The following is a 27,977-nucleotide window of genomic DNA, read 5'->3' as shown; positions in this document are numbered from 1 at the left end:
ATTCACACTACCCTCTGTAGTGCCTTGCGGTCGGAGGCCGAGCAGTTGCCATACCAGGCGGTGATGCAACCAGGATGCTCTCGAAGGTGCAGCTGTAGAACCTTTTGAGGATCTGAGGACCCATGCCAAATCTTTTCAGTCTCCTGAGGGGGAAAAGGTTTTGTCGTGCCGACTTCACGACTGTCATGGTGTGTTTGGACCATGTTAATTATGTGGACACCAAGGAACTTGAAGCTCTCAACCTGCTCCACTGCAGCCCTGTCGATGAGAATTGGGGAGTGCTCGGTCCTCTTTTTTCCTGTAGTCCACAATCATCTGCTTTGTCTTGATCACGTTGAGGGAAAGGTTGTTGTCCTGGCACCACACGGCCAGATCTCTGACCTCCTCCCTATAGGCTGTCTCGTCATTGTCCATGATCAGCCCTACCACTGTTGTGTCATCGGCAAACTCAATGATGGTGTTGGAGTCGTGCCAGGCCGTGCAGTCATGAGTGAACAGGGAGTACAGGAGGGGACTGAGCATGCCCCCCTGAGGGGCCAGTGTTGAGGATCAGCGTGGCGGATGTATTGTTACTTACCCTTACCACCTGGGGGCGGCCCGTCAGGATGTCCAGGATCCAGTTGCAGAGGCATGTGTTTAGTCCCAGGGTCCTTAGCTTATTGATGAGCTTTGAGGGCACTGTGGTGTTGAACGCTGAGCTGTTGTCAATGAATCACATTCTCACATAGGTGTTCCTTTTGCCAATGACAGATGTGGTGTACTCCTCAATGCCATCGGAGGAATCCTGGAACATATTCCAGTCTGTGCTAGCAAAACAGTCCTGTAGCTTAGCATTTGCTTCATCTGACCACTTTTTTATTGATCTAATCACTGGTGCTTCCTGCTTGAAGGAATCAGGAGGATAGAATTATGGTCAGATTTGCCAAATGGAGGGTGAGGGAGAGCTTTGTATGCATCTCTGTGTGTGGAGTCAAGGTGGTCCAGAGTTTTTTTCCCCTCTGGTTGCACATTTAACATGCGGGTAGAAATTTTGTAAAACCGATACAAGTTTCCCTGCATTATAATCCCCGGCTACTAGGAGCGCCGCCTCTGGGTGAGCGTTTTCTTGTTTGCTTATGGTGAAATACAGCTCATTCAATGCGGTCATAGTGCCAGCCTCTGACTGTGGTGGTATGTAAACATCTACAAACAAATACAGATGAAAACTGATTTTATAGTTTTGAATGTCCTGTTTAAACTACAATCTTCCGCATAGGTCATTATTTTATTGTCCAAAGATTGCACGTTTGCTAGCAGAATGGAAGGAAGTGAGGGTTTATATGAACGCCTACGAATTCTCAGAAGGCAGTCTGGCCCCTTTTTCTCCGCCTCCTCTTCACGCAAATCACGGGGATCTGGGCCTGTCCCCGAGAAAGAAGTATATCGTTCACGTCGGCATCGTCACATTCGTTAAAGGAAAAAAAGGATTCTGCCAGTCCGTGATGAGTAATCGCAGTCCTGATGTCCAGAAGTTGTTTTCGGTCATAAGAGACGGTAACACCAACATTATGTACAAATTAAGTTGAACTTTTTTTTGTTAAATGCTAATAACAAAAAAAAATACAAATTGGTTGGGGGCACGTAAAATGAGTTTGAAGGGTTCCAACCCACTCTGCCAATAACAGATAGTTTTCAGTTTGCCTTCCCCACTCCCAGCAAAATTATTTCTTGAGAAATTGCTTTGCCAGTGGTGGAAAAAGTAACCAATTGTCATACTTGAGTCAAAATAAAGATACCTCAATAAAAAAATTACACAAGTAAAAGTCACCCAGTAAAATACTACTTGAGTAAAAATAAAGTATTTGGTTTTAAATATACTTAAGTATCAAAAGTAAATGTAATTGCTAAAATATACTTAAATATTGAAAGTAAATGTATAAATCATTTCAAATTCTTTATGTTAAACAAATCAGATGGCACCATTTTTTTTAAATTCACCATTTATTTACAAATAACCAGGGGCACACTCCAACACAGACATCATTTACAAATAACCAGGGGCACACTCCAACACAGACATCATTTACAAACGAAGCATGTGTTTAGTTAGTTAGCTAGATCAAAAGGCAATAGGGATGACCAGGGATGTTCTCTTGATAATTGCGTGAACTGGACCAGCTGTCATGCTAGCCATTCAAAATGCAACGAGTACTTTTGAGTTAAAGGAAAAAAAGTACATTATTTTCTTTAGGAATGTAGTCAAGTAAAAGTAGTCAAAAATATAAATAGTAAAGTACAGATACCTCCCAAAACTATTTAACTAGTACTTTAAAGCATTTCTACTTAAGTACTTTACATCACTGCTCTTTGCTAAGACACTGTTTATTGTTTTCTGAAAACATTCAAATAGAAACAAAATCACAGCAAGGCCTTTCCTGCAGTCTAAGGAACAAATTGCCCTCATGGGTGGCATGTTATTCATTTTTTCTTTAACTTTTTTTTCTCTTTCCTTTTACACATAAAATCCAGTGTGGCTTTGTCCAACAGTTTCGTTATATTTCAGTCTTCTATGATGCGTGTCTGACATGGCACAGGTGTCCTTTTATTTTAAACCCACAACCATGTGTGAGGTGTATACTTCTGTTTCAAAGTAGATTTGTTTAAGACTACCAAGAATCACTCTTTGACCCTGATTTCGCCTACTGCTGTAAAAGGTAAATTGTTAACCAGAAATTATAAGACATGTAGATAAAAACACCTTCAGTAACTGATAGGTTGCTGGATCGAATCCCTGAGCTGACAAGGTAAAAATATGTTGTTCTGCCCCTGAACAAGGCAGTTGCCCGGTAGGCCGTCATTGTAAATAAGAATTTGTTCTTAACTGACTTGCTTAGTTAAAATAAATGATATATAAATGTAATATATATTACATTTAACACAATCACCATTTCCCTCCAGTGGTACCAAACTTCACAACGTAGAAAAAGAGGCATAGCATTTATAGGATGTTTTACAGTACACTGCAGCTGCTCTTCAAGCCAAACTCAGTTTCAAGTCTCTATGATGTGTAACTGTCTCATTTCATGGACAATTTTCATTACATTGATCACTTTATTACATGATTATTTCAGCTCAAAAAACATGTAAAAGATAAAACAATCAAGTAGTATTTCAAACAGGAAAGAATGCAGAGGTTGTTGCATAATATTGTGAATGGTTCCGGGTGTCATATTTTTACAACGGGCACTTAAAAACCTAGCAAGAACAGGTCGACATCCAGGTACACTTCTCCTACAGGTAGTGTGTACACAGGTAATAGGTCATAAAGGCACTGTGAGAACATTGCAATGGTGGGTTGCTGGGTGTGACCAAATTCCACCCTGGAACATGGTACATTGACAGGATAATATGGTGGTAATAGACATACAGTGGGGCAAAAAAGTATTTAGTCAGCCACCAATTGTGCAAGTTCTCCCACTTAAAAAGATGAGGCATGTAATTTTCATCATAATTTTCATCATAGGTACACTTCAACTATGACAGACAAAATGAGAAAAAAAAATCCCGAAAATCACATTGTAGGATTTTTAATGAATTTGTTTGCAAATTATGGTGGAAAATAAGTATTTGGTCACCTACAAACAAGCAAAATTTGTGGCTCTCACAGACCTGTAACTACTTCTTTAAGAGGCTCCTCTGTCCTCCACTCGTTACCTATATTAATGGCACCTGTTTGAACTTGTTATCAGTATAAAAGACACCTGTCCACAACCTCAAACAGTCACACTCCAAACTCCACTATGGCCAAGACCAAAGAGCTGTCAAAGGACACCCGAAACAAAATTGTAGACCTGCACCTGGCTGGGAAGACTGAATCTGCAATAGGTAAGCAGCTTGGTCTGAAGAAATCAACTGTGGGAGCAATTATTAGGAAATGGAAGACATACAAGACCACTGATGATCTCCCTCGATCTGGGGCTCCACGCAAGATCTCCCCCCGTGGGGTCAAAATGATCACAAGAACGGTGAGCAAAAATCCCAGAACCACACAGGGGGACCTAGTGAATGACCTGCAGACAGCTGGGACCAAAGTAACAAAGCCTACCATCAGTAACACACTACGCCGCCAGGGACTCAAATCCTGCAGTGCCAGACGTGTCCCCCTGCTTAAGCCAGTACATGTCCAGGCCCGTCTGAAGTTTGCTAGAGAGCATTTGGATGATCCAGAAGAAGATTGTGAGAATGTCATATGGTCAGATGACACCAAAATATAACTTTTTGGTAAAAACTCAACTCGTCGTGTTTGGAGGACAAAGAAGGCTGAGTTGCATCCAAAGAACACCATACCTACTGTGAAGCATGGGGGTGGAAACATCATGCTTTGGGGCTGTTTTTCTGCAAAGGGACCAGGACGACTGATCCGTGTAAAGGAAAGAATGAATGGGGCCATGTATCATGAGATTTTGAGTGAAAACCTCCTTCCATCAGCAAGGGCATTGAAGATGAAGCGTGGCTGGGTCTTTCAGCATGACAATGATCCCACACACGCCCGGGCAACGAAGGAGTGGCTTCGTAAGAAGCATTTCAAGGTCTTCGAGTGGCCTAGCCAGTGTCCAGATCTCAACCCCATAGAAAATCTTTGGAGGGAGTTGAAAGTCCGTGTTGCCCAGCAACAGCCCCAAAACATCACTGCTCTAGAGGAGATCTGCATGGAGGAATGGGCCAAAATACCAGCAACAGTGTGTGAAAACCTTGTGAAGACTTATAGAAAACATTTGACCTCTGTCATTGCCAACAAAGGGTATATAACAAAAGTATTGAGAAACTTTTGTTATTGACCAAATACTTATTTTCCACCATAATTTGCAAATAAATTCATTAAAAATCCTACAATGTGATTTTCTTTCTCGCATTTTGTCTGTCATAGTTGAAGTGTACCTATGATGAAAATTACAGGCTTCATTTTTTTAAGTGGGAGAACTTGCACAATTGGTGGCTGACTAAATACTTTTTTTGCCCCACTATACACAGAAGAGTATGTAAGTCTGATTAACCAAAATACCATTTGTAAATATTGTGCACAACCCTGTACTCCTTATGTTTGCCTATATGGTCACAGGCATAACAAATAGATTGGATGAACTCTTGACTCAGTTGAATTAGATGTTGCTGAGCAAATAAGTTTCTACGCCACTGAAAGTAGCGCAGATATGCCTCATCATCCTTGTCCAACTTCAGGAGGAATTCAGCCAGGGCTTTTGCATTGGGAAAGTCATTAACATGGATGAAGGAATCTCCCGGGACAAAGTCCTCATAGTTCTGTCTCGGTGGGCCCAATACTACTGGCACTGTTCCTGCTGCAAGTGGTCCGTTAAGCTTCTCAGTGATGTAGTCTCTGTGGACTGAGTTCTCAAAGGAGAGGTAGAACTTACAGCTGGAGAGTGTTGAGAAGTAGTCCTCATATCTCAAGAATCTTGCAAAGGCTTTTCCATAGACATCCACCTTAATATGTTTGACAAGTTCTGTGTAATAGTTATCCCTTACTGCTGTTCCAGTTGCAGGGTTATTGTTACTCACAATCCAGCAAACTAATTTATCCTTCTTGGGCAGCACAAAGTCCTCACCCTGGCCTTTCCTTGCAGTTAAGCGCCAACGTACAGGGATGTCTGCATCTTCCCTATAACTCAAGGTCAAGTTGAAAAGGTTCTCTAGACCAGGTATTCTAATTGTGTTTGTAGGTGATTCCACATGATACCAGATCCACTTCTGGAATGGTGGTCGAGGTGATTGAGGCAAGTTGGATAAATCATGTTTGATGGATTTGTGAAAGATGAGCACCCCGTCTGCCTTGTTGTACAGAGACCGGTCATCTGTCAGTTGGCAGCCATCAATGTTGAAGAAAGTGGTGCAATCTCTAAAATCAAACCTGCGGTTTTCAGGCCAGAACCACAACAGCATGATGGGCTTGTCTGGCTCTGGCTGCTTCTTAGACAAGGAGTTGTTCTCAGGTGGCTTTGAGTAATGACGTGGCAAAGCAGGTTGGGGAGGGCAGATCTGAGATGGAGCTGATTGATAGTACATTACAAACAGCGTCAGAAATCCTCCTATACCAAGGATCCCGACCAAGATGATACGCAAAGGTCCAGTAAGGAATGTACTAGGCAGCATTTTGGCTCCTGTAAAGAGCAAAAGAAAAACATTACATTCACACAAAGAAATGCAACTAAATGAAGATTTTTTTTTAACTGTTATAAAACAGCTTGTGTGTACACACAAAGTAAAATAAAATAAACTGGTGCAGATTAAAAACACATATTTAACATTTCATATATTTGCCCTCATCCTGTGCCCGAAAGACAACTCTCTCATAAAAGCGATAGAGCTAATACCCAGGAGCGGCAGGTAGCCTAGCGGTTAGAGGCAATCCTGGACAAATTCCGTGTCTGACGGTTCAAATCTGGCAGTAAGTGAGCTGGCAACCGGAGGGTTGCTGGTATCAAATCCTAGATGTCATTGCCTGCCGTTGTGCCCTTAAGCAAGGCACTTAACCCCCCACAACAACAGCTCCCCAGGCACCCAGTGTGGCAGCCCCCCCACACCTCTCCAAAACACACATATTTTGTAGGGGTTAGGTTAAAAGCAGAGGTCAAGTTTCAGTTGGACCTTGTGTGCAATTGATCAATAAAGTGATCTTAATATTGCCCCCCCCCCCCCCCCAAAAAAAACCTTCGGTCAAATTCTGATTGGAAATAGAAACAACGAGGAAACGTCTACCTGGCTACCTCAAGATTGTGTTAAAGTTTATTTCAGCACAACCTGTTGGAAATATATTTTTTTGATAATGGTGGGTGAGGTATACTTTAAAACAAGTGATCTCATACCCTTATGCTTTACCAATCTAGGCCTAGTTTTAAGTCACATTGATATTTTCTTTTGCTAAAATTATTCTAGAATATGGGCTAAAGAGCTCGCTGTAGCCCTTAAAATGATCTATGGCTATTCATTTTTAAAAAACATTTTTTTTACACAATACAATTTTCCCATCAAGAGAATAAATGTGTAGCCAATTATGCATTTGAGTGTTTGTATTATACTGTATGTTTGCCATGTGTTATGTATTTTCTCATACTATTGTGTATGCAATGTTTGAGTATGTAAAATTGTGCATAATTCAGTGTGTGTAAACTTTGACCAAAAACAAGTAAAGCCGAAGTCACTCGTTCCCTCTTTTGCTATTGATATTTTCTATGTGACCTAAAAATAGGTTATTTCGCAATTGCTCAAATCATTGTAGCCTAATGAAAGGCAGGAATTGAGCATCAATGAGGCCTACAGAATCTACAATTAAAACAATTAACCATGAAGTAGCAAGTGAAGCGACGTTGTCATAGATCTAATATGTTGACCTGTAGATTATTGGTTAGGCTACTGTGAAATGTGTGCGCTTTAAGATAATAGTAGCCTATAGCTGGCCTCATAAATACAAATATTGAAGCAACTGATGTAGCCTAATGCCTTAATACTAGGTAGGTCTATCAATTGAACATACATGAAAGATGTCAATATTTAGCCTAATAATCTAACTAGCTATCATATAATTCATTCATCTTGGTTTTAATTTGTTTTTTTAAATGCATCCTTGCTTCGCTTGTTTATAACATTGCAAACTTTTTAGGCTTTATATTCAACAATTAAGTTTTCGGAGGTCAGAGACAGATTAACATCTTCATTCTATGTTTAGCAGAGGTGTGTGTGTGTGTAAATTGACACAGGAGGGCAAACGGTGGTATAAGACACGTACACCTCGATCCCACCGACAGTGTTGTTTCGCAAAATGGTTGGCAGATATCTGGATATTTGTGCAACAAAAAGTTCAACATTCACCTTCTGATACCACTTCTGTCAAGCATACACTTGAGGCATATGTTTGATAAAGCCAATGTATGCACCACACAGAACGCACTGCAACTGCCTCTGCAAGGCAATGCTGCAAGGCAAAAGCAGCATTCCATTGGAAATGAATGTACTTCTGGTGGACCAAAATTAAATTTTCCCTGTCGGTGTAATTGAGGCGTTAGATGTTCTAATAGTGGTCTGAGGCAGGAGTTAGATTATGAGCGATTTCATGTGCAACGTTTATAAAAGGCTGTTTTGGGAAATGGCTCTGGAATTTAAAGATGCTCTTACGAAGGTTCAAAAAGATTAACTTAGCCTTAAGATGTTTTTGGGAAACCAGGCCCTGGTCTGCGTTCAGTAAAAACAGAAACTGTGATTTACTGAATGACCAGTTGTGTTCAAAATGCACCGCTGCCCTTTAAATATGTCACTCATTGATTAAAGCCACAACCACCAAACATTACAGAGGAGTATAAGAGCCAAGTGAATAATGGCAATATTGAGCATAGTGGCAATATATATTTTTTGAGACGAAAGTAAACATTTTTATAATAAAGTCTCAGTTATACAGCATTTCAATATTAATGTAGGGGATATGGTTAAGGGAATGTCTCCCTGGCTCCCCGTTGCTGTGCGTGCCACCATTGAAATGCCTGAGTTCGATAACTTGGTGAAACTATACTTTAGAATTGACTTTAGTAAGGAAATCCTTGATCTTTTAGCACATAATATTATAAGTATTAGGACCTGGAAAATATTGTCACAGATTGTTTTCAGAAGGACACTGTGGTCACATACTTTTGGTCATGTAGTGTATGTGGACACATGCCCGTCAAACATCTCATTCCAAAATCATGGGCATTAATATGGAGTTGGTCCCCCCTTTGCTGCTAGAACAGCCTCCACTCTTCTGGGAAGGGTTTCCACTGGATGTTGGAACATTGTTGCGGGGACTTGCGTCCATTCAGCCACAAGAGCATTAATGAGGTCGGGCGATTAGGCCTGGTTTGCAGTCTACATTCCAATTCATCCCAATTGTGTTCAATGGGCTTAAGGGCAGTGCTCAGTGCAGGGCAGTCAAGTTCTTCCACACCAATCTCGACAAACCATTTCTGTATGGACCTCAATTTATGCAGGGGGGCATTGTCATCTTGAGACAGGAAAGGGTCTTTCCCAAACTGTTGCCACAAAGTTAGAAGCACAGAATCATCTCAAATGTCCCTGTATGCGGTAGCGTAAAGAGATGTCCCATCACTGGAACTAAGGGGCCTAGCCCGAAACATGAAAAACAGCCCCAGATCATTACTGCTCCACCAAACTTTAAAATTGGCCTTAGTGATTGGCCTTAGTGATTTATGGAGGTTTGGAAAAAAAAGTCAAGGCCATCAGTTCCTTTACCTAAGAAAGCAAAAGGTAATTGAAACAAAATGACTGTACTACACCCTGTAGCACTCACATCTTGGACACTGTGCTATCTAACCTCCAAACGAGCTTCAATGCCATACAGCACTCCTTCCGTGGCCTCCAACTGCTCTTAAACGCTAGTAAAACCAAATGCATGCTTTTCAACCGTTCGCTGCCTGCACCCGCACGCCTGACCAGCATCACCACCCTGGATGGTTCCGACCTTGAATATGTGGACATCTATAAGTACCTAGGTGTCTGGCTAGACTCTAAACTCTCCTTCCAGACCCATATCAAGCATCTCCAATCGAAAATCAAATCAAGAGTCGGCTTTCTATTCCGCAACAAAGCCTCCTTCACTCACGCCGCCAAACTTACCCTAGTAAAACTGACTATCCTACCGATCCTCGACTTCGGCGATGTCATCTACAAAATTGCTTCCAACACTCTACTCAGCAAACTGGATGCAGTTTATCACAGTGCCATCCGTTTTGTCACTAAAGCACCTTATACCACCCACCACTGCGACTTGTATGCTCTAGTCGGCTGGCCCTCGCTACATATTCGTCGCCAGACCCACTGGCTCCAGGTCATCTACAAGTCCATGCTAGGTAAAGCTCCGCCTTATCTCAGTTCACTGGTTGCGATGGCAACACCCATCTGTAGCACGCGCTCCAGCAGGTGTATCTCACTGATCATCCCTAAAGCCAACACCTCATTTGGCCGCCTTTCGTTCCAGTTCTCTGCTGCCTGTGATTGGAACGAATTGCAAAAATCGCTGAAGTTGGAGACTTTTATCTCCCTCACCAACTTCAAACATCTGCTATCTGAGCAGCTAACCGATCGCTGCAGCTGTACATAGTCTATTGGTAAATAGCCCACCCATTTTCACCTACCTCATCCCCATACTGTTTTTATTTATTTATTTTTCTGCTCTTTTGCACACCAATATCTCTATCTCTACCTTTACATAACCATCTGATCATTTATCACTCCAGTGTTAATCTGCATAATTGTAATTATTTGCCTACCTTCTCATGCCTTTTGCACACAATGTATATATAGACTCCCCCTTTTTTTTTTCTACTGTGTTATTGACTTGTTAATTGTTTACTCCATGTGTAACTCTGTGTTGTCTGTTCACACTGCTATGCCTTATCTTGGCCAGGTCGCAGTTGCAAATGAGAACTTGTTCTCAACTAGCCTACCTGGTTAAATAAAGGTGAAATAAAAAAATAAAATAAAAATCTCATCATAAAGTGCTTTGAGAGACTAGTCAAGGATCATATCACCTCTACCTTACCTGCCACCCTAGACCCACTTCAATTTGCTTACCGCCCCAATAGATCCAGACACGATGCAACCGCCACCACACTGCCCTGTCCCATCTGGACAAGAGGCATACCTATGTAAGATAAACACTTATTGACTATAGCTCAGCATTCCACACCATAGTACCCTCCAACCTCGAGGCCCTGGTCCTGAATCCCACCCTGTGCAACTGGGTCCTGGACTTCCTGACGGTCACCCCTAGGTGGTGAAGGTAGGAAACAACACCTCTTCGCTGATCCTTAACACTGGGGCCCCACAAGGGTACGTGCTCAGCCCCCTCCTGTACTTCCTGTCCACCCATGTCTGCATGGCCATGCACGACTCCAACTCAAATCATCAAGTTTTCAGATGACACTACAGTGGTAGGCTTGATTACCAACAACAATGAGACAGCCTACAGGGAGGAGGTGAGGGCTCTGGGAGTGTGGTGTCAGGAAAATAACCTCACACTCAACATCAACAAAACAAATGAGATGATTGTGGGCTTCAGGAAACAGCAGAGGGAGCACCCTCCTATCCACATCGATGGGACCGCAATGGAGAAGGTGGAACGCTTCAAGTTCCACGGTGTACACATCACTAACAAACTGAAATGGTCTACCCATACAGACAGTGTGGTGAAGGCGCAACAGCGCTTCTTCAACCTCAGGAGGCTAAAGAAATGTGGCCTAAAACCCTCAAATTTTTACAGAAGCACAATTGAGAGCATCCTGTCGGGCTGTATCACCGCCTGGTATGACAACTGCACCACCCACAAAGCTCTCCAGAGGGTGGACCGGTCTGCCCAACGCATTACCGGGAACAAACTTTCCACCCTCCTGGACACCTACAGCACCATCAGACTGCTAAACAGCCATCACTAGCACATCAAAGGCTACCTGAAAAAAAAGCTGCCTATTGACATAGATTAGGAATCACTGGCCACTTTAAAAAGATTCCGTATCTAGCATTACTCATCTCATACAGTTGAAGTCAGAAGTTTACATACACCCTAGTCAAATACATTTAAACTCAGTTTCACAATTCCTGACATTTAATCCTAGTAATTCCCTGGTCTTAGGTTAGTTAGGATCACCACTTTATTTTAAGAATGTGAAATGTCAGAATAATAGTAGAGAGAAATATTTATTTCAGCTTTTATTTCTTTCATCACATTCCCAGTGGGTCAGAGGTTTCCATACACTCAATTCATATTTGGTAGCATTGCCTTTAAATTGTTTAACTTGGGTCAAACGTTTTGGGTAGCCTTCCACAAGCTTGCCACAATAAGTTGGGTGAATTTTGGCCCATTCCTCCTGACAGAGCTGGTGTAACCGAGTCAGGTTTGTAGGCCTCCTTGCTCGCACAGGCTTTGTCAGCTCTGCCCACAAAATCTATAGGATTGAGGTCAGGGCTTTGTGATGGCCACTCCAATACCTTGACTTTGTTGTCCTTAAGCCATTTTTCCACAACTTTGGAAGTATGCTTGGGGTCATTGTCCATTTGGAAGACCCATTTGCAACCAAGCTTTAACTTCCTGACTGATGTCTTGAGATGTTGCTTCAATATATCCACATAATATTCTTGCCTCAGGATGCCATCTATTTTGTGAAGTTCACCAGTCCCTCCTGCAGAAAAGCCCCCCCACAGCATGATGCTGCCACCCCCGTGCTTCAAGGTTGGGATGCTGTTCTTCGGCTTGCAAGCCTCCCCCTTTTTCCTCCAAACATAATGTTGGGGAATAATCAGAATTGGTTGGTAACATAGGTAAGATGTTTTTTTATTCATCATATGTTTGTAAGTTACTTCTCATCAGAATGTTATTTTTGTATAATACTGTGGCGGGGTTGCAGTATCTGTTCTATGTCAAGACTAAGTTGTTTGGGCCGGAGAGAGGGGAGAGGTCAAGCGTGTATCTCTTGGCTCCACAATGTCTGTGTGCCAGTCAGTGCGTCTCTGTGATCTTGTCAAGATAGGATGGATTTGATATATGCCTGTTGATATGGAGGATTGGTTTATGGTTCTGAGTTTGAGAAAAGAGACAAAGCTGAACGATTTATTATGTCTATGCTGTCTGACTATGTGTGTTTTTTGCTATTAAAGGATCTCAGCTGCAATGTGTAAGGAGCTCATATAATTAAAAATTGACTTTGTGAACAAACTCTGACGTGTGTGTAGTTTGCTCTCATGATTTGGTAAATAGAGGAAATTTCCACGACATTAACAATGGTCATTATGGTCAAAGAGTTCATTTTTGTTTCATCAGACTAGAGGACATTCCTCCAAAAAGTACGATCTTTGTCCCCATGTGCAGTTGCAAACCGTAGTCTGGCTTTTTATGGCGGTTTTGGAGCAGTGGCTTCTTCCTTGCTGAGTGGCCTTTCAGGTTATGTCGATATAGGACTCGTTTTACTGTGGATATAGATACTTTTGTACCCATTTCCTCCAGCATCTTCACAAGGTCCTTTGCTGTTGATCTGGGATTGATTTGCACTTTTTGCACCAAAGTACGTTCATCTCTAGGAGACAGAACGCGTCTCCTTCCTGAGCGGTACGACGGCTGCGTGGTCCCATGGTGTTTATACTTGCGTACTATTGTTTGTACAGATTAACGTGGTACCTTCAGGCATTTGGAAATTGCTCCCAAGGATGAACCAGACTTGGGGGTCTACAATTTTTAATCTGAGGTCTTGGCTGATTTAATTTGATTTTCCCATGATCTTAAGCAAAGCGGCACTAAGGTTGAAGGTAGACCTTGAAATACATCCACAGGTACACCTCCAATTGACTCAAATGACGTCAATTAGCCTATCAGAAGCTTCTAAAACCATGACATCATTCTCTGGAATTTTCCAAGCTCTTTAATGGCAGTCAACTTAGTGTATGTAAACTTCTGACCCACCTGAATTATGATACAATGAATTATAAGTGAAATAATCTGTCTGTAAACAATTGTTGGAAAAATGACTTGTGTCATGCACAAAGTAGATGTCCTAACCGACTTGCCAAAACTATAGTTTGTTAACAAGAAATTTGTGAAGTGGTTGAAAAACTAGTTTTAATGACTCCAACCTAAGTGTATGTAAACTGCACTCCACACTATCTTAGTCACTTTAATTGTTGTACAATTTCGTCACCCATCTCATATGTATATACTGTACTCTATACTATGCCACTATCTTAGTCCAATGCCGCTCTGAAACACACATATTTCTGTGTATATGTTGTGAAACTGTTCGATATTTCTGCACTGTCAGAGCTAGAAGCACAAGCATTTCGTAACACCCACAATAACATCTGCTAAACACATGTATGTGAGCAATAAAATTTGATTTGACATGGTGATTTTAGGCTTGTGTGAGGCTGCTCAGCCATGGAAACCCATTTCATGAAGCTCATGTTCTGACGTTGCTTTCAGAGTCCGTTTGGAACTCGGTATTGAGTGTTGTAACCAATAACAGACGATTTTTACGTGCTACAGCACACGGCGGTCCCGTTCTCTGAGCTTGTGTAGTCTACCACTTCGCGGCTGAGCAGTTGTTGCACCTAGACGTTTCCACTTCACAATAACAGCATTTACAGTTGACCCGGGCAGCTCTAGCAGTGCAGAAATTTGACAAACCGACCTGTTGGAAAGGTGGCATCCTATGACGGTGCCACGTTGAAAGTCACTGAGCTCTTCAGTAAGGCCATTCTACTGCCAATGTTTGTATATGGAGATTGCATGGCGGTGTGCTCGATTTTATACACCGGTCAGCAATGGGTGTGGCTGAAATAGCCAAATCCACTAATTGGAAGTTGTGTCCACATACTTTTGTATATATAGTGTAGGTAGAGATAGCGGGTAGTGTGTGGGTAGTAAAAAGTAAGGTCAAAAACAAACAAATGACCTAATACTGGTTCAAACATGCATCATTGCGTACCTATGCTTATCAATGGAATGAGTTAATAACTCCCATGCCAAATTTACCACTGACAATTTCAGATTATAGGCATACACTAAACGGCAATGGTGGGTTATGAGCATTAAAAAAATGTAAAATCAAAAAAAATTACTGCCGCTGGTCACTAAATACGAAGAGAAGTGTGGTCGAGTTCCTGTCATCTGCTACAACGTTCTGCTGCGTAGCCTAGGCAAACACCTTGCAAAAAAAATTGCATAATGGCAACTATTATCAACTTTATCCATGGTGCTTTACTAACAGTATTATTTCCCCCTTACGACTATAGGCTAGTTGGCTGTGAGCACGCCCAATAAAACAAATTATCTTGGGATCCTGGAGACCAGTATGCCCCATTTCAAGCTGCTCTCCAAATTCGCTCCAACACCGCTATTTTGCAGCCCATTATGAATCTATAGCGGCACACTAGATTACCCACTAATCGTACAATAGTGGGTAAGTGAAAGTAAATTACAGGAACATCCAACGGCTGCCGGAAAAATGAACAATGAAGCAGGGGTTATAGCAAGAGTCTGTGGGAGGAGAGGCAACTCAAGTAATAAGCATATGAGACTACTTCATTGGAAGTGTAGCCTACATAAAACACCATGCCATTACGACGTATAGGCTGCTGGCCTAGCTGTTACTCTAAAATATACTATGCAGTGTTGGCATACACAGGGGATTGAGAATAACATTGTAGCGAATTCGAAGGGCACCATGTCTGCAGGCAACTCCACGCCTCTTCGCAGTCTGACAATGCACAACAGCCGGTAGAATGGTGTTGCTTTGGGGATAACCGTGTGTGTGTGTGACGCCTGTTTGAATGACTGTTTGACACACATACCTCCCGCAATCGCCAAAATATAACAGCCACAGGACAACTTTGGTTGAACGTCGTAAAGGACCAGTCGCCGAAACTGAAGAGATATAGCTAGCTAACGACCCCCTTTTCCACAGGAAAAAAACGAGACAGAGGCTTGCTAGCTACGATAGCTAGCTAGCTGGGATTTTCTATAAGGAATCTGCCTCCCGAAAAAAAGCTTCTCCCAAGTGGGTGTGACCTACCCCCATTGCCTGCTGCACTGCTTTTTGGATTCCACCTGACAATGTGTTGACCGTCTGCCCTGTCTCTCCTTGTCTGGTACAGGTACCCCCGAGCTTTTGCTCGCCTCCAGCACACACGCACTGTTGGGGCGAGTGATGCTTTGAACTTACAATGGCCCCTAGTGGTTATATATTTTTTCTTGTGCTTTATGCTATTTGTCTCATGACTCCAGTGTGCTTTGTGACTATAAACTTGCTTGTTTACCAAATGTGGGGCAGACTGGTTGTTCCCACACTCGGGACCCCGACTTACACGGCCTACCATCCTATTTTAACCACCTCTCACCGGCTTTGTATTCATGTTACCTGATTAAATTGTTGTACAATATGATCTTGTTGCCATCTGATGCACATTCAAATGTCAAATCAACACTGCAGAGCTCTCCCTGTCCTCTGCCGTGCCCTGATTGTATTACTGATGATTATATCTGGAAATGTGCATGTACACACTGGCCCATCTACTGTTGCTAGTCCCAATTCTCCTCTGATTTCGGCTTCACTGATTTCTGCTCTCGTAAAAGCCTGGGTTTTCTGCACGTTAAACCTAGAAGCTTATTACCTAAAATGGATCCATTGAAAGTGTGGGTTCACAGCTCCAATCCAGATGTGTTGTTCATTACTGAGATGTGGTTAAGGAAGTGTGTTTTGAATACTGATGTTAACCTTTCTGGTTTTAACTGCTTTTGGAAAGACAGATCTTCCAAAGGTGGTGGAGTGGCAATCTTTACCAAGCAACACCTTCAGTGCTCAGTTGTCTCCACCAAGTCTGTCCCCCAAAAATTTAAATTTGCTGGTTTTAAGCATTAAATTTCAAATAGCTCTTTGTTGACTGTTGCTGGGTGCTATCGTCTTCCATCAGCACCAGCCTGTACCCTTCCTGCCCTAAACTCTCTCCTGGCCATTTACACTAAGTCTGAATTTGTCCTGCTAGGTGACCTAAACTGGGACATACTTAAACCACCTGACCAAGTCATAAAGCAATGGCACTCCCTAAATCTCTCAGATTATTACCAACCCGACTCAGTATGATTCCAAACACCCAGAAAAGGCTACTCTTTGATGTTATCCTCACAAATAATCCTGATAGGTATCAGTCTGGTGTTTTCTGTAATGACCTTAGTGACTACTGTTTTACAGCCTGTGTTCGTGATGGCTGCTCAGTGAAACGGCCGGTCCTGATTTGTCATAGACACTTGCTAAAAACTTTAATGAGCAAGACTTCCTTCATGACCTGGCCTCTGTAAAATGGTATAGAATAAGCTTGATCCCCTCTGTCGAAGATGCTTGGACCTTCTTTTTTGATATTTTCAGTGGTATGTTAAACAAGTCCCCATAAAGAAAATGAGAATTAAATACAGGTTCAGCCCCTGGTTTGGCTGTGATCTGTCAGAGTTACTCCACTTCAAGAATTCCATTTGGCGAAAGGCTCGGCACACGCATAAATCAGGCTGACTGGCTCACGTTCAGGCGAATTAAAAAAGTGCACTCAGGCTATCCGGAAGGTCAAAGTTAGTTACTTTAAGGAGCAGTTCTCCAAGAAGTTCTAGGAGGTTAAAGACCTGGAGAATAAACCCTCCTCCTCAAAGCTGCCCATGTCCCTTAATTATGTGGTTGTTACTGACAAAGAGCACATGGCTGAGCTCTTTAAATCACTACTTCATTAACTCAACCATGCCTCCTTGTCTGTCCAACATTTCCTCATCTCCCACCCCTTCGAATGCAAATAGCCCCGATGCTCCTCCCTCTTTTTCCCCTGAGGTTACAAAGTTTCTCCCTGCAGTCACTGAGTTCAAGGTGCTAAAGGAGCTCCTTAAACTTGACCCCCAAAAAACATTGGGTCAGATGGTTTAGACCCTTTCTTCTTTAAGGTTGCAGCCCCTATCATCGCTAAGCCTGTCTCTCCTGTCTGGCGAGGTTCCCATTGCTTGGAAGGCAGCCACGGTGCATCCTTTATTTGAAGGGGGATATCAAGCTGATCCTAACTGTTATAGGCCAATTTCTAATTTTCCCTGTTTATCAAAAGTGTTGAAAAACTTGTCAATAATCAACTGACTAACTTTCTTGTCTATAGTATTCTCTCTGGTATGCAATCTGGTTTCTGCTCAGGTTATGGATGTGTCACTGCAACCTTAAATGTTCTCAATGATGTCACCATTGCCCTGGATTCTAAGCAATATTGTGCTGTTATTTATACTGACTTGGACAAAACTTTTGATACGGTAGACCATTCCATTATTGTGGGCCGGCTAAGGAGTATTGGTGTCCGAGGGGTCTTTGGCCTGGTTTGTTAACTACCTCTCTCAAAGAGTGCAGTATATAAAGTCAGAACATCTGCTGTCTCAGCCACTGCCCGTCACAAAGGGAGTATCCCAAGGCTCGACGGTAGGCCCCACGCTCTCCTCAATTTACATCAACAACATAGCTCAGGCAGTAGGAAGCGCTCTCATCCATTCATATGCAAATGCTAGTCTTATACCCCTCCCCGGATTGTGAAAAACACTCTACAACAACGCTTTCGTAGTGTCCAACAGGCTTTCTCTGCCCTTTACCTTTTGTTTTGGAGGTGTTCAGACCAAGGTAATGTGGTTTGGTAAGAAGAATGCCCTTCCGCCCACTGGTGTGATTACTACCTAAGGATTTAGACCTGGAGGTAGTCACCTCATACAAGTACCTGGGAGTTTGGCTACACGGTACACTGTTTTTCTCAGCGCATATCAAACCTGCAGGCTAAAGTTAAATCTAGACTTGGTTTCCTCTATCGTAATCGCACTTCTTTCACCCCAGCTAAACCTGATACAGATGACCATCATACCCATGCTAGATTACAGAGACGTAATTTATAGATCAGCACAAAAGGGTGCTCTCGAGCGGCTAGATGTTCTTTACCATTCGGCCATCAGATTTGCCACCAATGCTCATTATAGGACACATCACTGCACTCTATACTCCTCTGTAAACTGGTCATCTCTGTATACCTGTCGCAAGACCCACTGGTTGATGCTTATAAAAACACTCACCCCTATCTGAGAAACCTATTGCAACCCTCATCCTCCACATACAACACCTGTTTTGACAGTCACATTCTGTTAAAGGGCTCCAAAGCACACACATCCCTGGGTCGCTCCTATTTCCAGTTCACTGCAGCTAACGACTGGAACGAGCCGCAAAAAAGCTTAAACTGGACAGTATTGTCTCAATCTCTTCATTCAAAGAATCAATCATGGACACTCTTACTGACAGTTCTATTGTTGTGTCTACCTGCTTGCCCTTTGTGCTGTTGCCTGTACCCAATAATGTCTGTACCATGTTGTGTTGCTACCATGTTGTGCTGCTGCCACGTTGTGCTGCTGCCATGCTATGTTGTCGTCTTAGGTCTCTCTATGTAGTGTTGTGGTGTCTCTTGTCGTGATGTGTGTTTTGTCCTATATTTAAAAATAATATTAATCTCAGCCTGTCCCCACAGGGGCCTTATTCCTTTTGGTAGGCTGTCATGATAATAATTTGTTCTTAACTGACATGCCTACCAAATAAAGGTTCAATCAAATCAGATTTCAAATGCGATTTGTGGCAAAATTGGGAAGAAGTAGAATAATAAAATAGGTGTGGATAATAACAGTAGTGTTCTTTCTGACAAGCACAGTAATTACCCTATATTAGCCCATTGTTAATGACAATAGTTCCGCTGTTAAGACTAAATTAAGTAAATAGATAAGTCTCCTATAGACAAGATTTCAAATCTACCCCCTAACCAAATTATTTTTATATTCATTGTCCCCCCCCCCCCCCTCCTAGAATCAAGCTTACACTTTTCAGTTCACAATTATTTTAATAGTTACAAATCAGGTCACCCTACCAAACTTCCCTGCTAAAACATACTGTAGGTCTGTCAGCTGCCTTTTCGTTGTTGCTTCCTAAATGTCAATCACCAAACGAGGGGACTAATGCAAGTGTGGATTAAATCAACTTTACTACATGCTGTCAAATGTCTGCAATAATAGGGACGGGAGTAATAGCACTAATTGTGTTAACATTGTACATAAAACAGCACTACCGTTCTCCTCTTTTTTTAAAGTTTAATAAACTCAGCGGAGAACATTCTCTCGCTCCATTCAGCTCCACTAACTACAAATACTTAGGTGTCTGGTTAGACTGTAAACTCTCCTTCCAGACCCATATCAAACATCTCCAATCCAAAGTTAAATCTAGAATTGGCTTCCTATTTCGCAACAAAGCATCCTTCACTCATGCTGCCAAACATACCCTTGTAAAACTGACCATCCTACCAATCCTCGACTTTGGCGATGTCATTTACAAAATAGCCTCCAATACCCTACTCAACAAATTGGATGCAGTCTATCACAGTGCAATCCGTTTTGTCACCAAAGCCCCATATACTACCCACCATTGCGACCTGTACGCTCTCGTTGGCTGGCCCTCGCTTCATACTCGTCGCCAAACCCACTGGCTCCATGTCATCTACAAGACCCTGCTAGGTAAAGTCCCCCCTTATCTCAGCTCGCTGGTCACCATAGCATCTCCCACCTGTAGCACACGCTCCAGCAGGTATATCTCTCTAGTCACCCCCAAAACCAATTCTTTCTTTGGCCGCCTCTCCTTCCAGTTCTCTGCTGCCAATGACTGGAACGAACTACAAAAATCTCTGAAACTGGAAACACTTATCTCCCTCACTAGCTTTAAGCACCAACTGTCAGAGCAGCTCACAGATTACTGCACCTGTGCATAGCCCACCTATAATTTAGCCCAAACAACTACCTCTTTCCCTACTGTATTTAATTTATTTATTTAGCTCCTTTGCGCCCCATTATTTTTATTTCTACATTGCACATACTTCCACTGCAAATCTACCATTCCAGTGTTTTACTTGCTATATTGTATTTACTTTGCCACCATGGCCTTTTTTTTGCCTTTACCTCCCTTCTCACCTCATTTGCTCACATCGTATATAGACTTGTTTCTACTGTATTATTGACTGTATGTTTATTTTACTCCATGTGTAACTCTGTGTCGTATCTGTCGAACTGCTTTGCTTTATCTTGGCCAGGTCGCAATTGTAAATGAGAACTTGTTCTCAACTTACCTACCTGGTTAAATAAAGGTGAAATAAATAACAAATAAATAAAAATAATCTTGGGGGGGCGTTTCTTTAAAACATGCATTCAATCCCCTTACATAACTAGACCAATGTGCCACAATGACAGTGACAGAGGTGCCGCTCATGATGTTAAATAAATTGAGCACAGTTGAAAAGTTAATGCTCTGACTATAGAATGGACTAATTCAAAAAATAAAAGCACTACTTTTCAAACGAGGTAAAGACAGTTTCAGGTTGGCTAGACAACAGATATTCATGCTTTCAAATCTTAATAGCCCTCAAACCACTTGTGCCACAGACTCCAAATAAGTGTCATGATGTTGGAAAAAAATTGTGCACATTGCACAGGACTTATTTTCACGATTTGGACACGGATTCCCTTTCCAAAGATAATAAACATGTGGAGAAGTGAACAGCATTTGGTATTCCTAGTTGAATTAGGGAGCGTAACCAAAGTAAAAAAAATTTTTAACATTAGAATTTCAATAGCTCCTTGGTCATGTGACCTACTGACCTCAAAACTACTTTCAGAATGTCCACGGACTGGCAGAGACGGGAGCAGTGAGGTGTCCAATGCAGAAACGCAACAGATCCCGGAGAAGCTGTCTGGAGCCCCAGGGAGAGTTCTCTTTTCTTTGTGAAGGGCAGGGCACCCTGGAATGGGTTCGCTACGGCACATGCCGGCCCCGTTCGCGCGGCGCATAGCAGCTGACTTAGAACTGTTGCGGACCAGGGGAATCCGACTGTTTAATTAAAACAAAGCATTGAAGACCCAAGGTGGGTGTTTACGCAATGTGATATCTGCCCAGTGCTCTAAATGTCAAAGTGAAGAAATTCAATGAAGCGCGGGTAAACGGCAGGAGTAATTATGACTCTTAAGGAGTCCTTAGCCCAGGACATTGGGTGTCTATGCTTCCCAAAATAATGTGAAGTCGAATACGGGCTACTCCAAACCATACATTGTGTCACCTGCTTGCAGGTAGCCCTAACATAACAACAAACTGGAGCAAAAGGCGTCTTCAGGTCAAACGAAACCCTGGTCCGGCTGAGAGTAACTACCTCAGATAGGTTAAGACATGGGAGGTAAGGGAAGACGGCAAAGTCAGATCCATAACTTCGGGATAAATAGTACCGTAGCCCTTGGAGGGCTCTTCCAACCCCTAATCTGTCACTTGTTTGAAGGAGTCTCTCCAACGGCTAGGATACATACTGTCGCTAGCATGTTAGTACAGGGGGTAAAGGGAGATAATGAGGTAGCCCTCTAGCAGTTCTCTTCCAATCTCTCCCTGTATGTCACCTGTTTTCAGGTGTCGCTAACGATGCAAACCAAACAGGAGTTAGCTGCAGATGGTGACCGCTGTTGATTGTTTACAGAAGGCGGCAGTCAGTCCTGGAATACAGGGCTTTCGGTCAAGCATGAAAATGTGAGGGCAGCTCCACCAGACTCAATGATTTTCTGCTCTTGTAAACTAATCCTGACCTTGACAGGAAGACAATCTGATAATAATGGCTCGAATGCATCCCTGGCTTTGTCTGGGGGGGGGTTAAAGTCCTGGGAGACAGCTGTGTTTTAACACGCGCACCCCGCACCCCCCCCCCCCCTGAACAAGGCAGTTAACCCACTGCTCCTAGGCCATCATTGTAAATAAGAATGTGTTCTTATCTGACTTGCCTAGTTAAATAAAGGTTCAATAAAAACTTAGCTAACTCTAAACCGAAGGTTTGAATCGAAAGCTGGCTTTGGCTGGACCCTCTAACAGTGGGCACTAAATGGAGATGGAATGTGCCTAGTGGTTATGGACACTGCCAGGTCTCAGGTTCGCAGGGGTGCGGGACTCTACACATTCTATGTGGGAGCTCTCCTCCACGCTCTTTGGAGCATGTAGTGGAGATGACATGTGCCTTACCATTAGCTGACACTACCAGGCCTCAGGCTTGACTATGTGGGACACCACACATTGTATGTCTCCTCTACGCTCACTAGACTCGAGGCGGAGACTAAACCCATTGGCCCCGCAGTGATAGGGCAATGCATGGATCTGGCTCATGCCCTACGAAGTGAGGAGAGGCATCTCCAGCTTGTCTGGGGAGAAAGTCCTACATCTGATGTGGGTAGTACCATCAACACCCATTGATTTTCTGTGGACCCATAAAATGGACAGAAGCAGCCTAGGATCACTGAATGTCAACTTGATGAAATTCAAAGGAGCTGTAGTACTGTAAATTCAAAGGAGCTGTAGTAATCCTGCTCAGTACGAGGAAGAACAACAGGTTCAGACATTTGGTGTATGTGCTTGGCTGAGTAGCCAATGGTGCGAAGCTACTATCTGTGGGATTATGACTGAACGCCTCTAAGTCAGAATCCCCCCCCCCCTAAACGTAATGATACCTTAGCGGCGCGGATCTTTGGTTGGCCCAGGACAGCCTGCCTCTTTTGGCAGATGAGTAGAGCCGTCCGTGACGGAGTTGGGGTGCGGCCGGGTGAGTTGCTGCCCTTCTCCTGATGCGCACCGCATGTTTGTGGGGAACCTGGTGCTAAATTTCTTGTAGACGACACGATTCTGGGTTAACGTTTCATACGTAGCAGAGCAGCTCACTCGCTGCGATCTATTGAAAGTCAGCCCTCGATCCAAGCTTTTGTCAGGGACGGAAGGCGTCTTCCTCCACCATCCTCCTTCTTTACTTACCAGGTGCACGCAGAAGGGCCAGAGGCCAGACACCGAGTGTGAGGGGGCACAGGCAGGCGGGTAGAAGGCATAAAACATTGGGCTCTGGATAGGTAGGGGGCTAGGTGGTGGTCGCCCATCCACCCGGACCCGTCCTCTGGTGGGACTGTGAGTCAGATTGGGAAGTCAGCTGTGGAAGTGAAAGGGTCCCCAGGTGCACGAGGAGGCCTCCCCCAAGGCGGGGGGCACTCAGAGTCCGAGCAGGGGCGGCCGGACTCGGGGGGGCTGGGAGAGGAACTCAGGCTGTGGAGGTTGGAGTAGGGACTTTGTCTCTGAGCGTAAAAAAGTAGGTGGGTCACTAGGTGCACAGAGCCTATTTCACGGGGTTCCTGACAGCGGGACTATACACGTCTTAGTAATTCCAGATAGTAAACTATACTTTAGGCCAAAGGAGAGGGGTGTTGACCAGGTAGGTGTGGAGGCCTGTAGTTCCAGGGAGTAAGCTCTCAGGCCCAGGGAGAGGGCGGGCGGGCAGGCAGGGAGTGTAGGCCTAGAGGCCAGGAGACAGAGGTCACCAATCCCCACCCTCCTCTATATTCCTTACATGTTGTGGCTAGTCAATTACTCTCTATAGAACAAACTTCAAGTCAACAACAAAATTAATAACTAATGTATGTGTGTTATATTAAACAGAGGGAGTAAAATGTAGGCAAGCAATAAACATTTCTGAACTATTAGACAAATAAGACATGTGAGAGATTTATTTATAGACTACACTTGAAACAAAGAGCGAAACCGAAAACTGCAGACATTACTAGTGCCTCCCCATCAGAGGCGGAAATCAACGTAACTGCGCATTCGTAATATGGTACATCTAGTGGACTAAAACTCCGCTAGGAAAACCTAGTGTGATGATCTGTTGCATAGGTTGCCTTTACACAGGAAGCACAATTCTGATCTTTGCCCCTAGACTAATTATTTTCACAATTAAAGCTGCCTGTCTAAACGCAGCCTAAGGAATCCGTTTTTACAAAAAAGTAGGCAGCCTTCTAAATAGTAGCCTAAAGTATGATTAGTAAGCTTGGGGGACCGATTTCACAAAACACATTTTAGGGCTAAATTCATAGTTAGAACCTTCGTATGAGGTTCATTACATCTCCGAGCTATTTTCCAAAACCATCGTTTTTAACGTTGCATTTAACATTCGTAATCTAGGGTCTGTCCCAGACCACTCGTAGAACAGCTAAATGCATAGTTAATGCTTTTTTTGCCGTCACTTTATACACAGACCTCCGCTAAACATATAATCACATTTTTTACCCGTCTTCTCTGTGACCGCCGATTATTTAGGAAGTTGACGACAAAAAGTAGCACGTCTTTGCAATTGATACAAACAAGCGACGCATACAAATATGCTTAAAATGAAATCCGAGAGGACAACAAAAATATAAACACTAGACTATAGGCCTATTTCAATCATATTGAAATATATTTCGTGGTCAATCAATTGAGTTCTATTTTGTTAGTTGTAGGCGACTAATTTGTCTCAATACATTTCAGGATGTGTAGCCTAACATATGCACAATGTGCCAAAATCGGTGATTTAGTGCATTTTCATTGGCAAACGGAATAAGCCCCTCTATTTGCAGTCGTAGGTGGCCTATTAATCTATAGCAGCTGATTAGTTGTCAGTATTGTGAACGAATTATAGAGTTAAGAAAATATCTAAATTGAGAAAGCGGATACGAGTGCTCTTCTTGAGATCCTATCACTATTGACACATGCTCCAACCACGCACCTAGCGACCGTTCTTTCTACGTGGTGTTTTGAGAAACGCATGTTAGGCCTACATCTTCGGCTGCTGTAGGAAAACTGCATCGTTAAAACACTCGTAAACCTAAATTATATCGCTATCGGGAAACTGGGCACAGCACACGATGTAGTTTGAGTGAGTAGTAGACAATACATTTCGGACACAGCCTCAGACATATAAAAGTCAATCCTGTAAAATATACAAGTACATTTGCATGTATTATTTTACTTGACAATTCAAAACGGAACTCAACAAAGGCACCAATAAGGGAAAGCCTGTAAGACAAAAAGATAATGCCTCACCGGTCAACAGGTTGTTCTTGTCACGCCGTATTCAGAGCTTCTGGTCAAGTCATTCATACACACGCCCGATGAGAACTATGTAGCTGTTACTTTGGTAGGCCTACTCATCAGTTCAATAAAGCGATAGGAAACCACGAGAAGCTGTTTCACAAGATCCTCCAACTACACTGGGTGTGAGAAGGGGGAAAAAACAACTTCTGGACACCCTTATAGTTGGAAAACATAGCATTATTGTCAAGGTGAAATAGAGGTTTGCCTCAGCGGGGAGGGGCAAGCCAGATCGCGTTACTTCCTTCTAAGCCACGCCAATAAACGGTAAAGAAAAACATCCTCCATCGGGTATCTTTGGAAAGTGTTGATGCAAGAAGTTCTACTTCATACATTTCAGACGTTAGTACGGTTGAAAGTATTGATAATATCGGGTAATAATAACAATAGTCACGCCGTTGACTTGACAGCGTGGGAGGAAGTGTGCGGGGTTCATATAAAACCGTACACCAGACACTCATTGTCCATTCTTCTCGCAAAGTTATTTTAGTTGTATCAAGCAAGTTGACTGCTCCCCATTTTTCAGATTGTATCTTCCCATGTCCTGTTTTTAGGATATGTTGTTTCTTAACATGACAGCGCATGATTTATTTAATTGGCCGTCAAAATAAGTTAGGCTATTTGATCGGAGAAACCTGCATGATGTAAAAGGTGTCCGTCTCATTACATTGCCATACATTTTATCTCCAGCCTGTAGGCTACAGAAAAGGCCACATACTCTTTCTACCATATCCTATATCTGCTACATGATTTATTTTTTAGATTTTCTTTTTGACCGAACTTTGGTGGAGCGCCCCAGCTATGCGTCTCTCCAACAGCACCCTGGAGAGGCGAGCTGGGAATGGACTAGCAAAATATTTTGTGCCCCTCCCTTTGACAAAGTGGGAACTGTTTATCACAGGGTGGCATCATCACTCACATAAAAAGGCCATAAGGCACTGGTTGAGAGAAATTGTCATTGTTTTTTAAGCAGAATTATGTTTTATGTGTTGTTGTTGGTGTGACTTGATGAGTTTGTCTCAGAAAATGCCACCCTCGCCGCTCTCCCCTACCTATCCCCTTTATCGGAGGACATCGGGCTTCCTTGTCTTGTGCTGACTTAGCCCCCCAGCTAGTGTGTGTGTTGGCCACTGTACTCCGGTGCTAACCTTGTCAAGATATCCTCCACTGCTGTGCTCGTTATCGAGGCCACCGGGCACTGTCGTCCTTCGATTATTTAAAACTTCAAAGGGCCACTTCCCTCAATAACCACGTCTAGGAAGGATGTTAGTTTAGCCAGCTATAAATCGTGAGATTCGGATTGCCTCTGTAACAGGGTGGTTATGTTTCCACTTGCCTCGAAAGAAAGGTGTATTTAATGTTCAAGCATTCTTATTGGTTGGTTCAATTCCGATGAAAATAAGGCGTGTTGTGATTGGCCCCGCTTGCAGATGGGGGAGATCGCGAACGTCAGGTTTAGCCAGCTATAAATCGTGAGATTCGGATTGCCTCTGTAACAGGGTGGATATGTTTCCACTTGCCTCGAAAGAAAGGTGTATTTAATGTTCAAGCATTCTTATTGGTTGGTTCAATTCCGATGAAAATAAGGCGTGTTGTGATTGGCCCCGCTTGCAGATGGATTACCAAATGACCGCCATTGTTGCGTTTCACATATATAAGCCTACATTTCAACATGATATGTCTCCTGTTCCAGCCCTGTGGTCATAGCTAGGCTCACCCAAAATTATTTTGCAGGAGCTGTACAACTCCCGCCAGATTATTGTAGCTCTATACCTTTACTGTGTATTGTGGTAGCTGTTGTAATACAGTCTCCTATTACTATTATGTTAGTTAATTTGATTAATAAGTATGTTGCAAAATACATATTTTTATATATATACTTTTTGAGCTGAGAAAACACTGCATCACCATGATGCTGGGCATGCATGGCTGCGCCTCTTGTGGAGCTGAACTACAAGTAGAAGATGGTCATGACCTGTGCTACGCCTGCCGAGGTCGTTGGCCACCTGCGTGTGAGGCCTTTTCTGACCCCTGCATTAACTGCGTCATCCTGTTTGTGAAGGTGAGGGAAGCACGGCTAGCCAGAGTTGATGGCCTGGTTTTCACAGATAATTTACAAGCGTCTGGCATTGTTAGCCAGGACCCATCCAGGGCCACGAAACCGATGGCGGCCCCTCGGTGAAATTGTAAAAAAAAATAAGCACCTCAGATCGATTCTTTATCCTCTGAGATAGAGCAGCTAAAAACGCTTTACGTTCCTTCAAGCCCCCGGAGTCAGGGCCCTATAGCATATTGCATGGGAGATGCAACAGAGGACTCTGATATCCGTGATGATGACCTACTCTCCACTTGGGCATCCATCCAGCACTTTAGTGACCAGGATGATGACACACCCAA

General features: G+C 43.1%; 1 protein-coding gene across 2 annotated transcripts; it reads right to left on the bottom strand.

Moving 5' to 3' along the window:
* Positions 1 to 1,961: 1,961 nt before the first annotated feature.
* LOC110522510 (4-galactosyl-N-acetylglucosaminide 3-alpha-L-fucosyltransferase 9) lies at positions 1,962 to 26,928 on the bottom strand. 2 transcript variants are annotated; one of them, XM_021600953.3, is made up of 2 exons: positions 26,729 to 26,928; positions 1,962 to 6,155 (listed from the first exon to the last, which is right to left on the bottom strand). In XM_021600953.3, the coding sequence occupies exon 2, from the start codon at positions 6,145 to 6,147 to the stop codon at positions 5,029 to 5,031; it is 1,119 nt and encodes a 372-aa protein (XP_021456628.1). In that variant the 5' UTR covers positions 6,148 to 6,155; positions 26,729 to 26,928; the 3' UTR covers positions 1,962 to 5,028. The 2 variants fall into 2 exon arrangements, with proteins under 2 accessions (XP_021456628.1, XP_021456627.1); XM_021600952.3 differs by lacking the exon at positions 26,729 to 26,928 and adding an exon at positions 25,533 to 26,424.
* Positions 26,929 to 27,977: the final 1,049 nt, after the last annotated feature.

The sequence above is a fragment of the Oncorhynchus mykiss genome, chromosome 4 (genome assembly GCF_057628025.1).
Source record: "Oncorhynchus mykiss isolate SJ-2025 chromosome 4, ASM5762802v1, whole genome shotgun sequence".
NCBI classification, from domain to species: Eukaryota; Metazoa; Chordata; class Actinopteri; order Salmoniformes; family Salmonidae; genus Oncorhynchus; species Oncorhynchus mykiss.
This window is presented reverse-complemented; position numbering and strand designations above follow the sequence as displayed.

Coding starts and splice junctions, on each gene's coding strand:
- LOC110522510 (XM_021600953.3), bottom strand. CDS start 6,147: ATGCTGCCTAGTACATTCCTTACTGGACCTTTGCGTATCATCTTGGTC.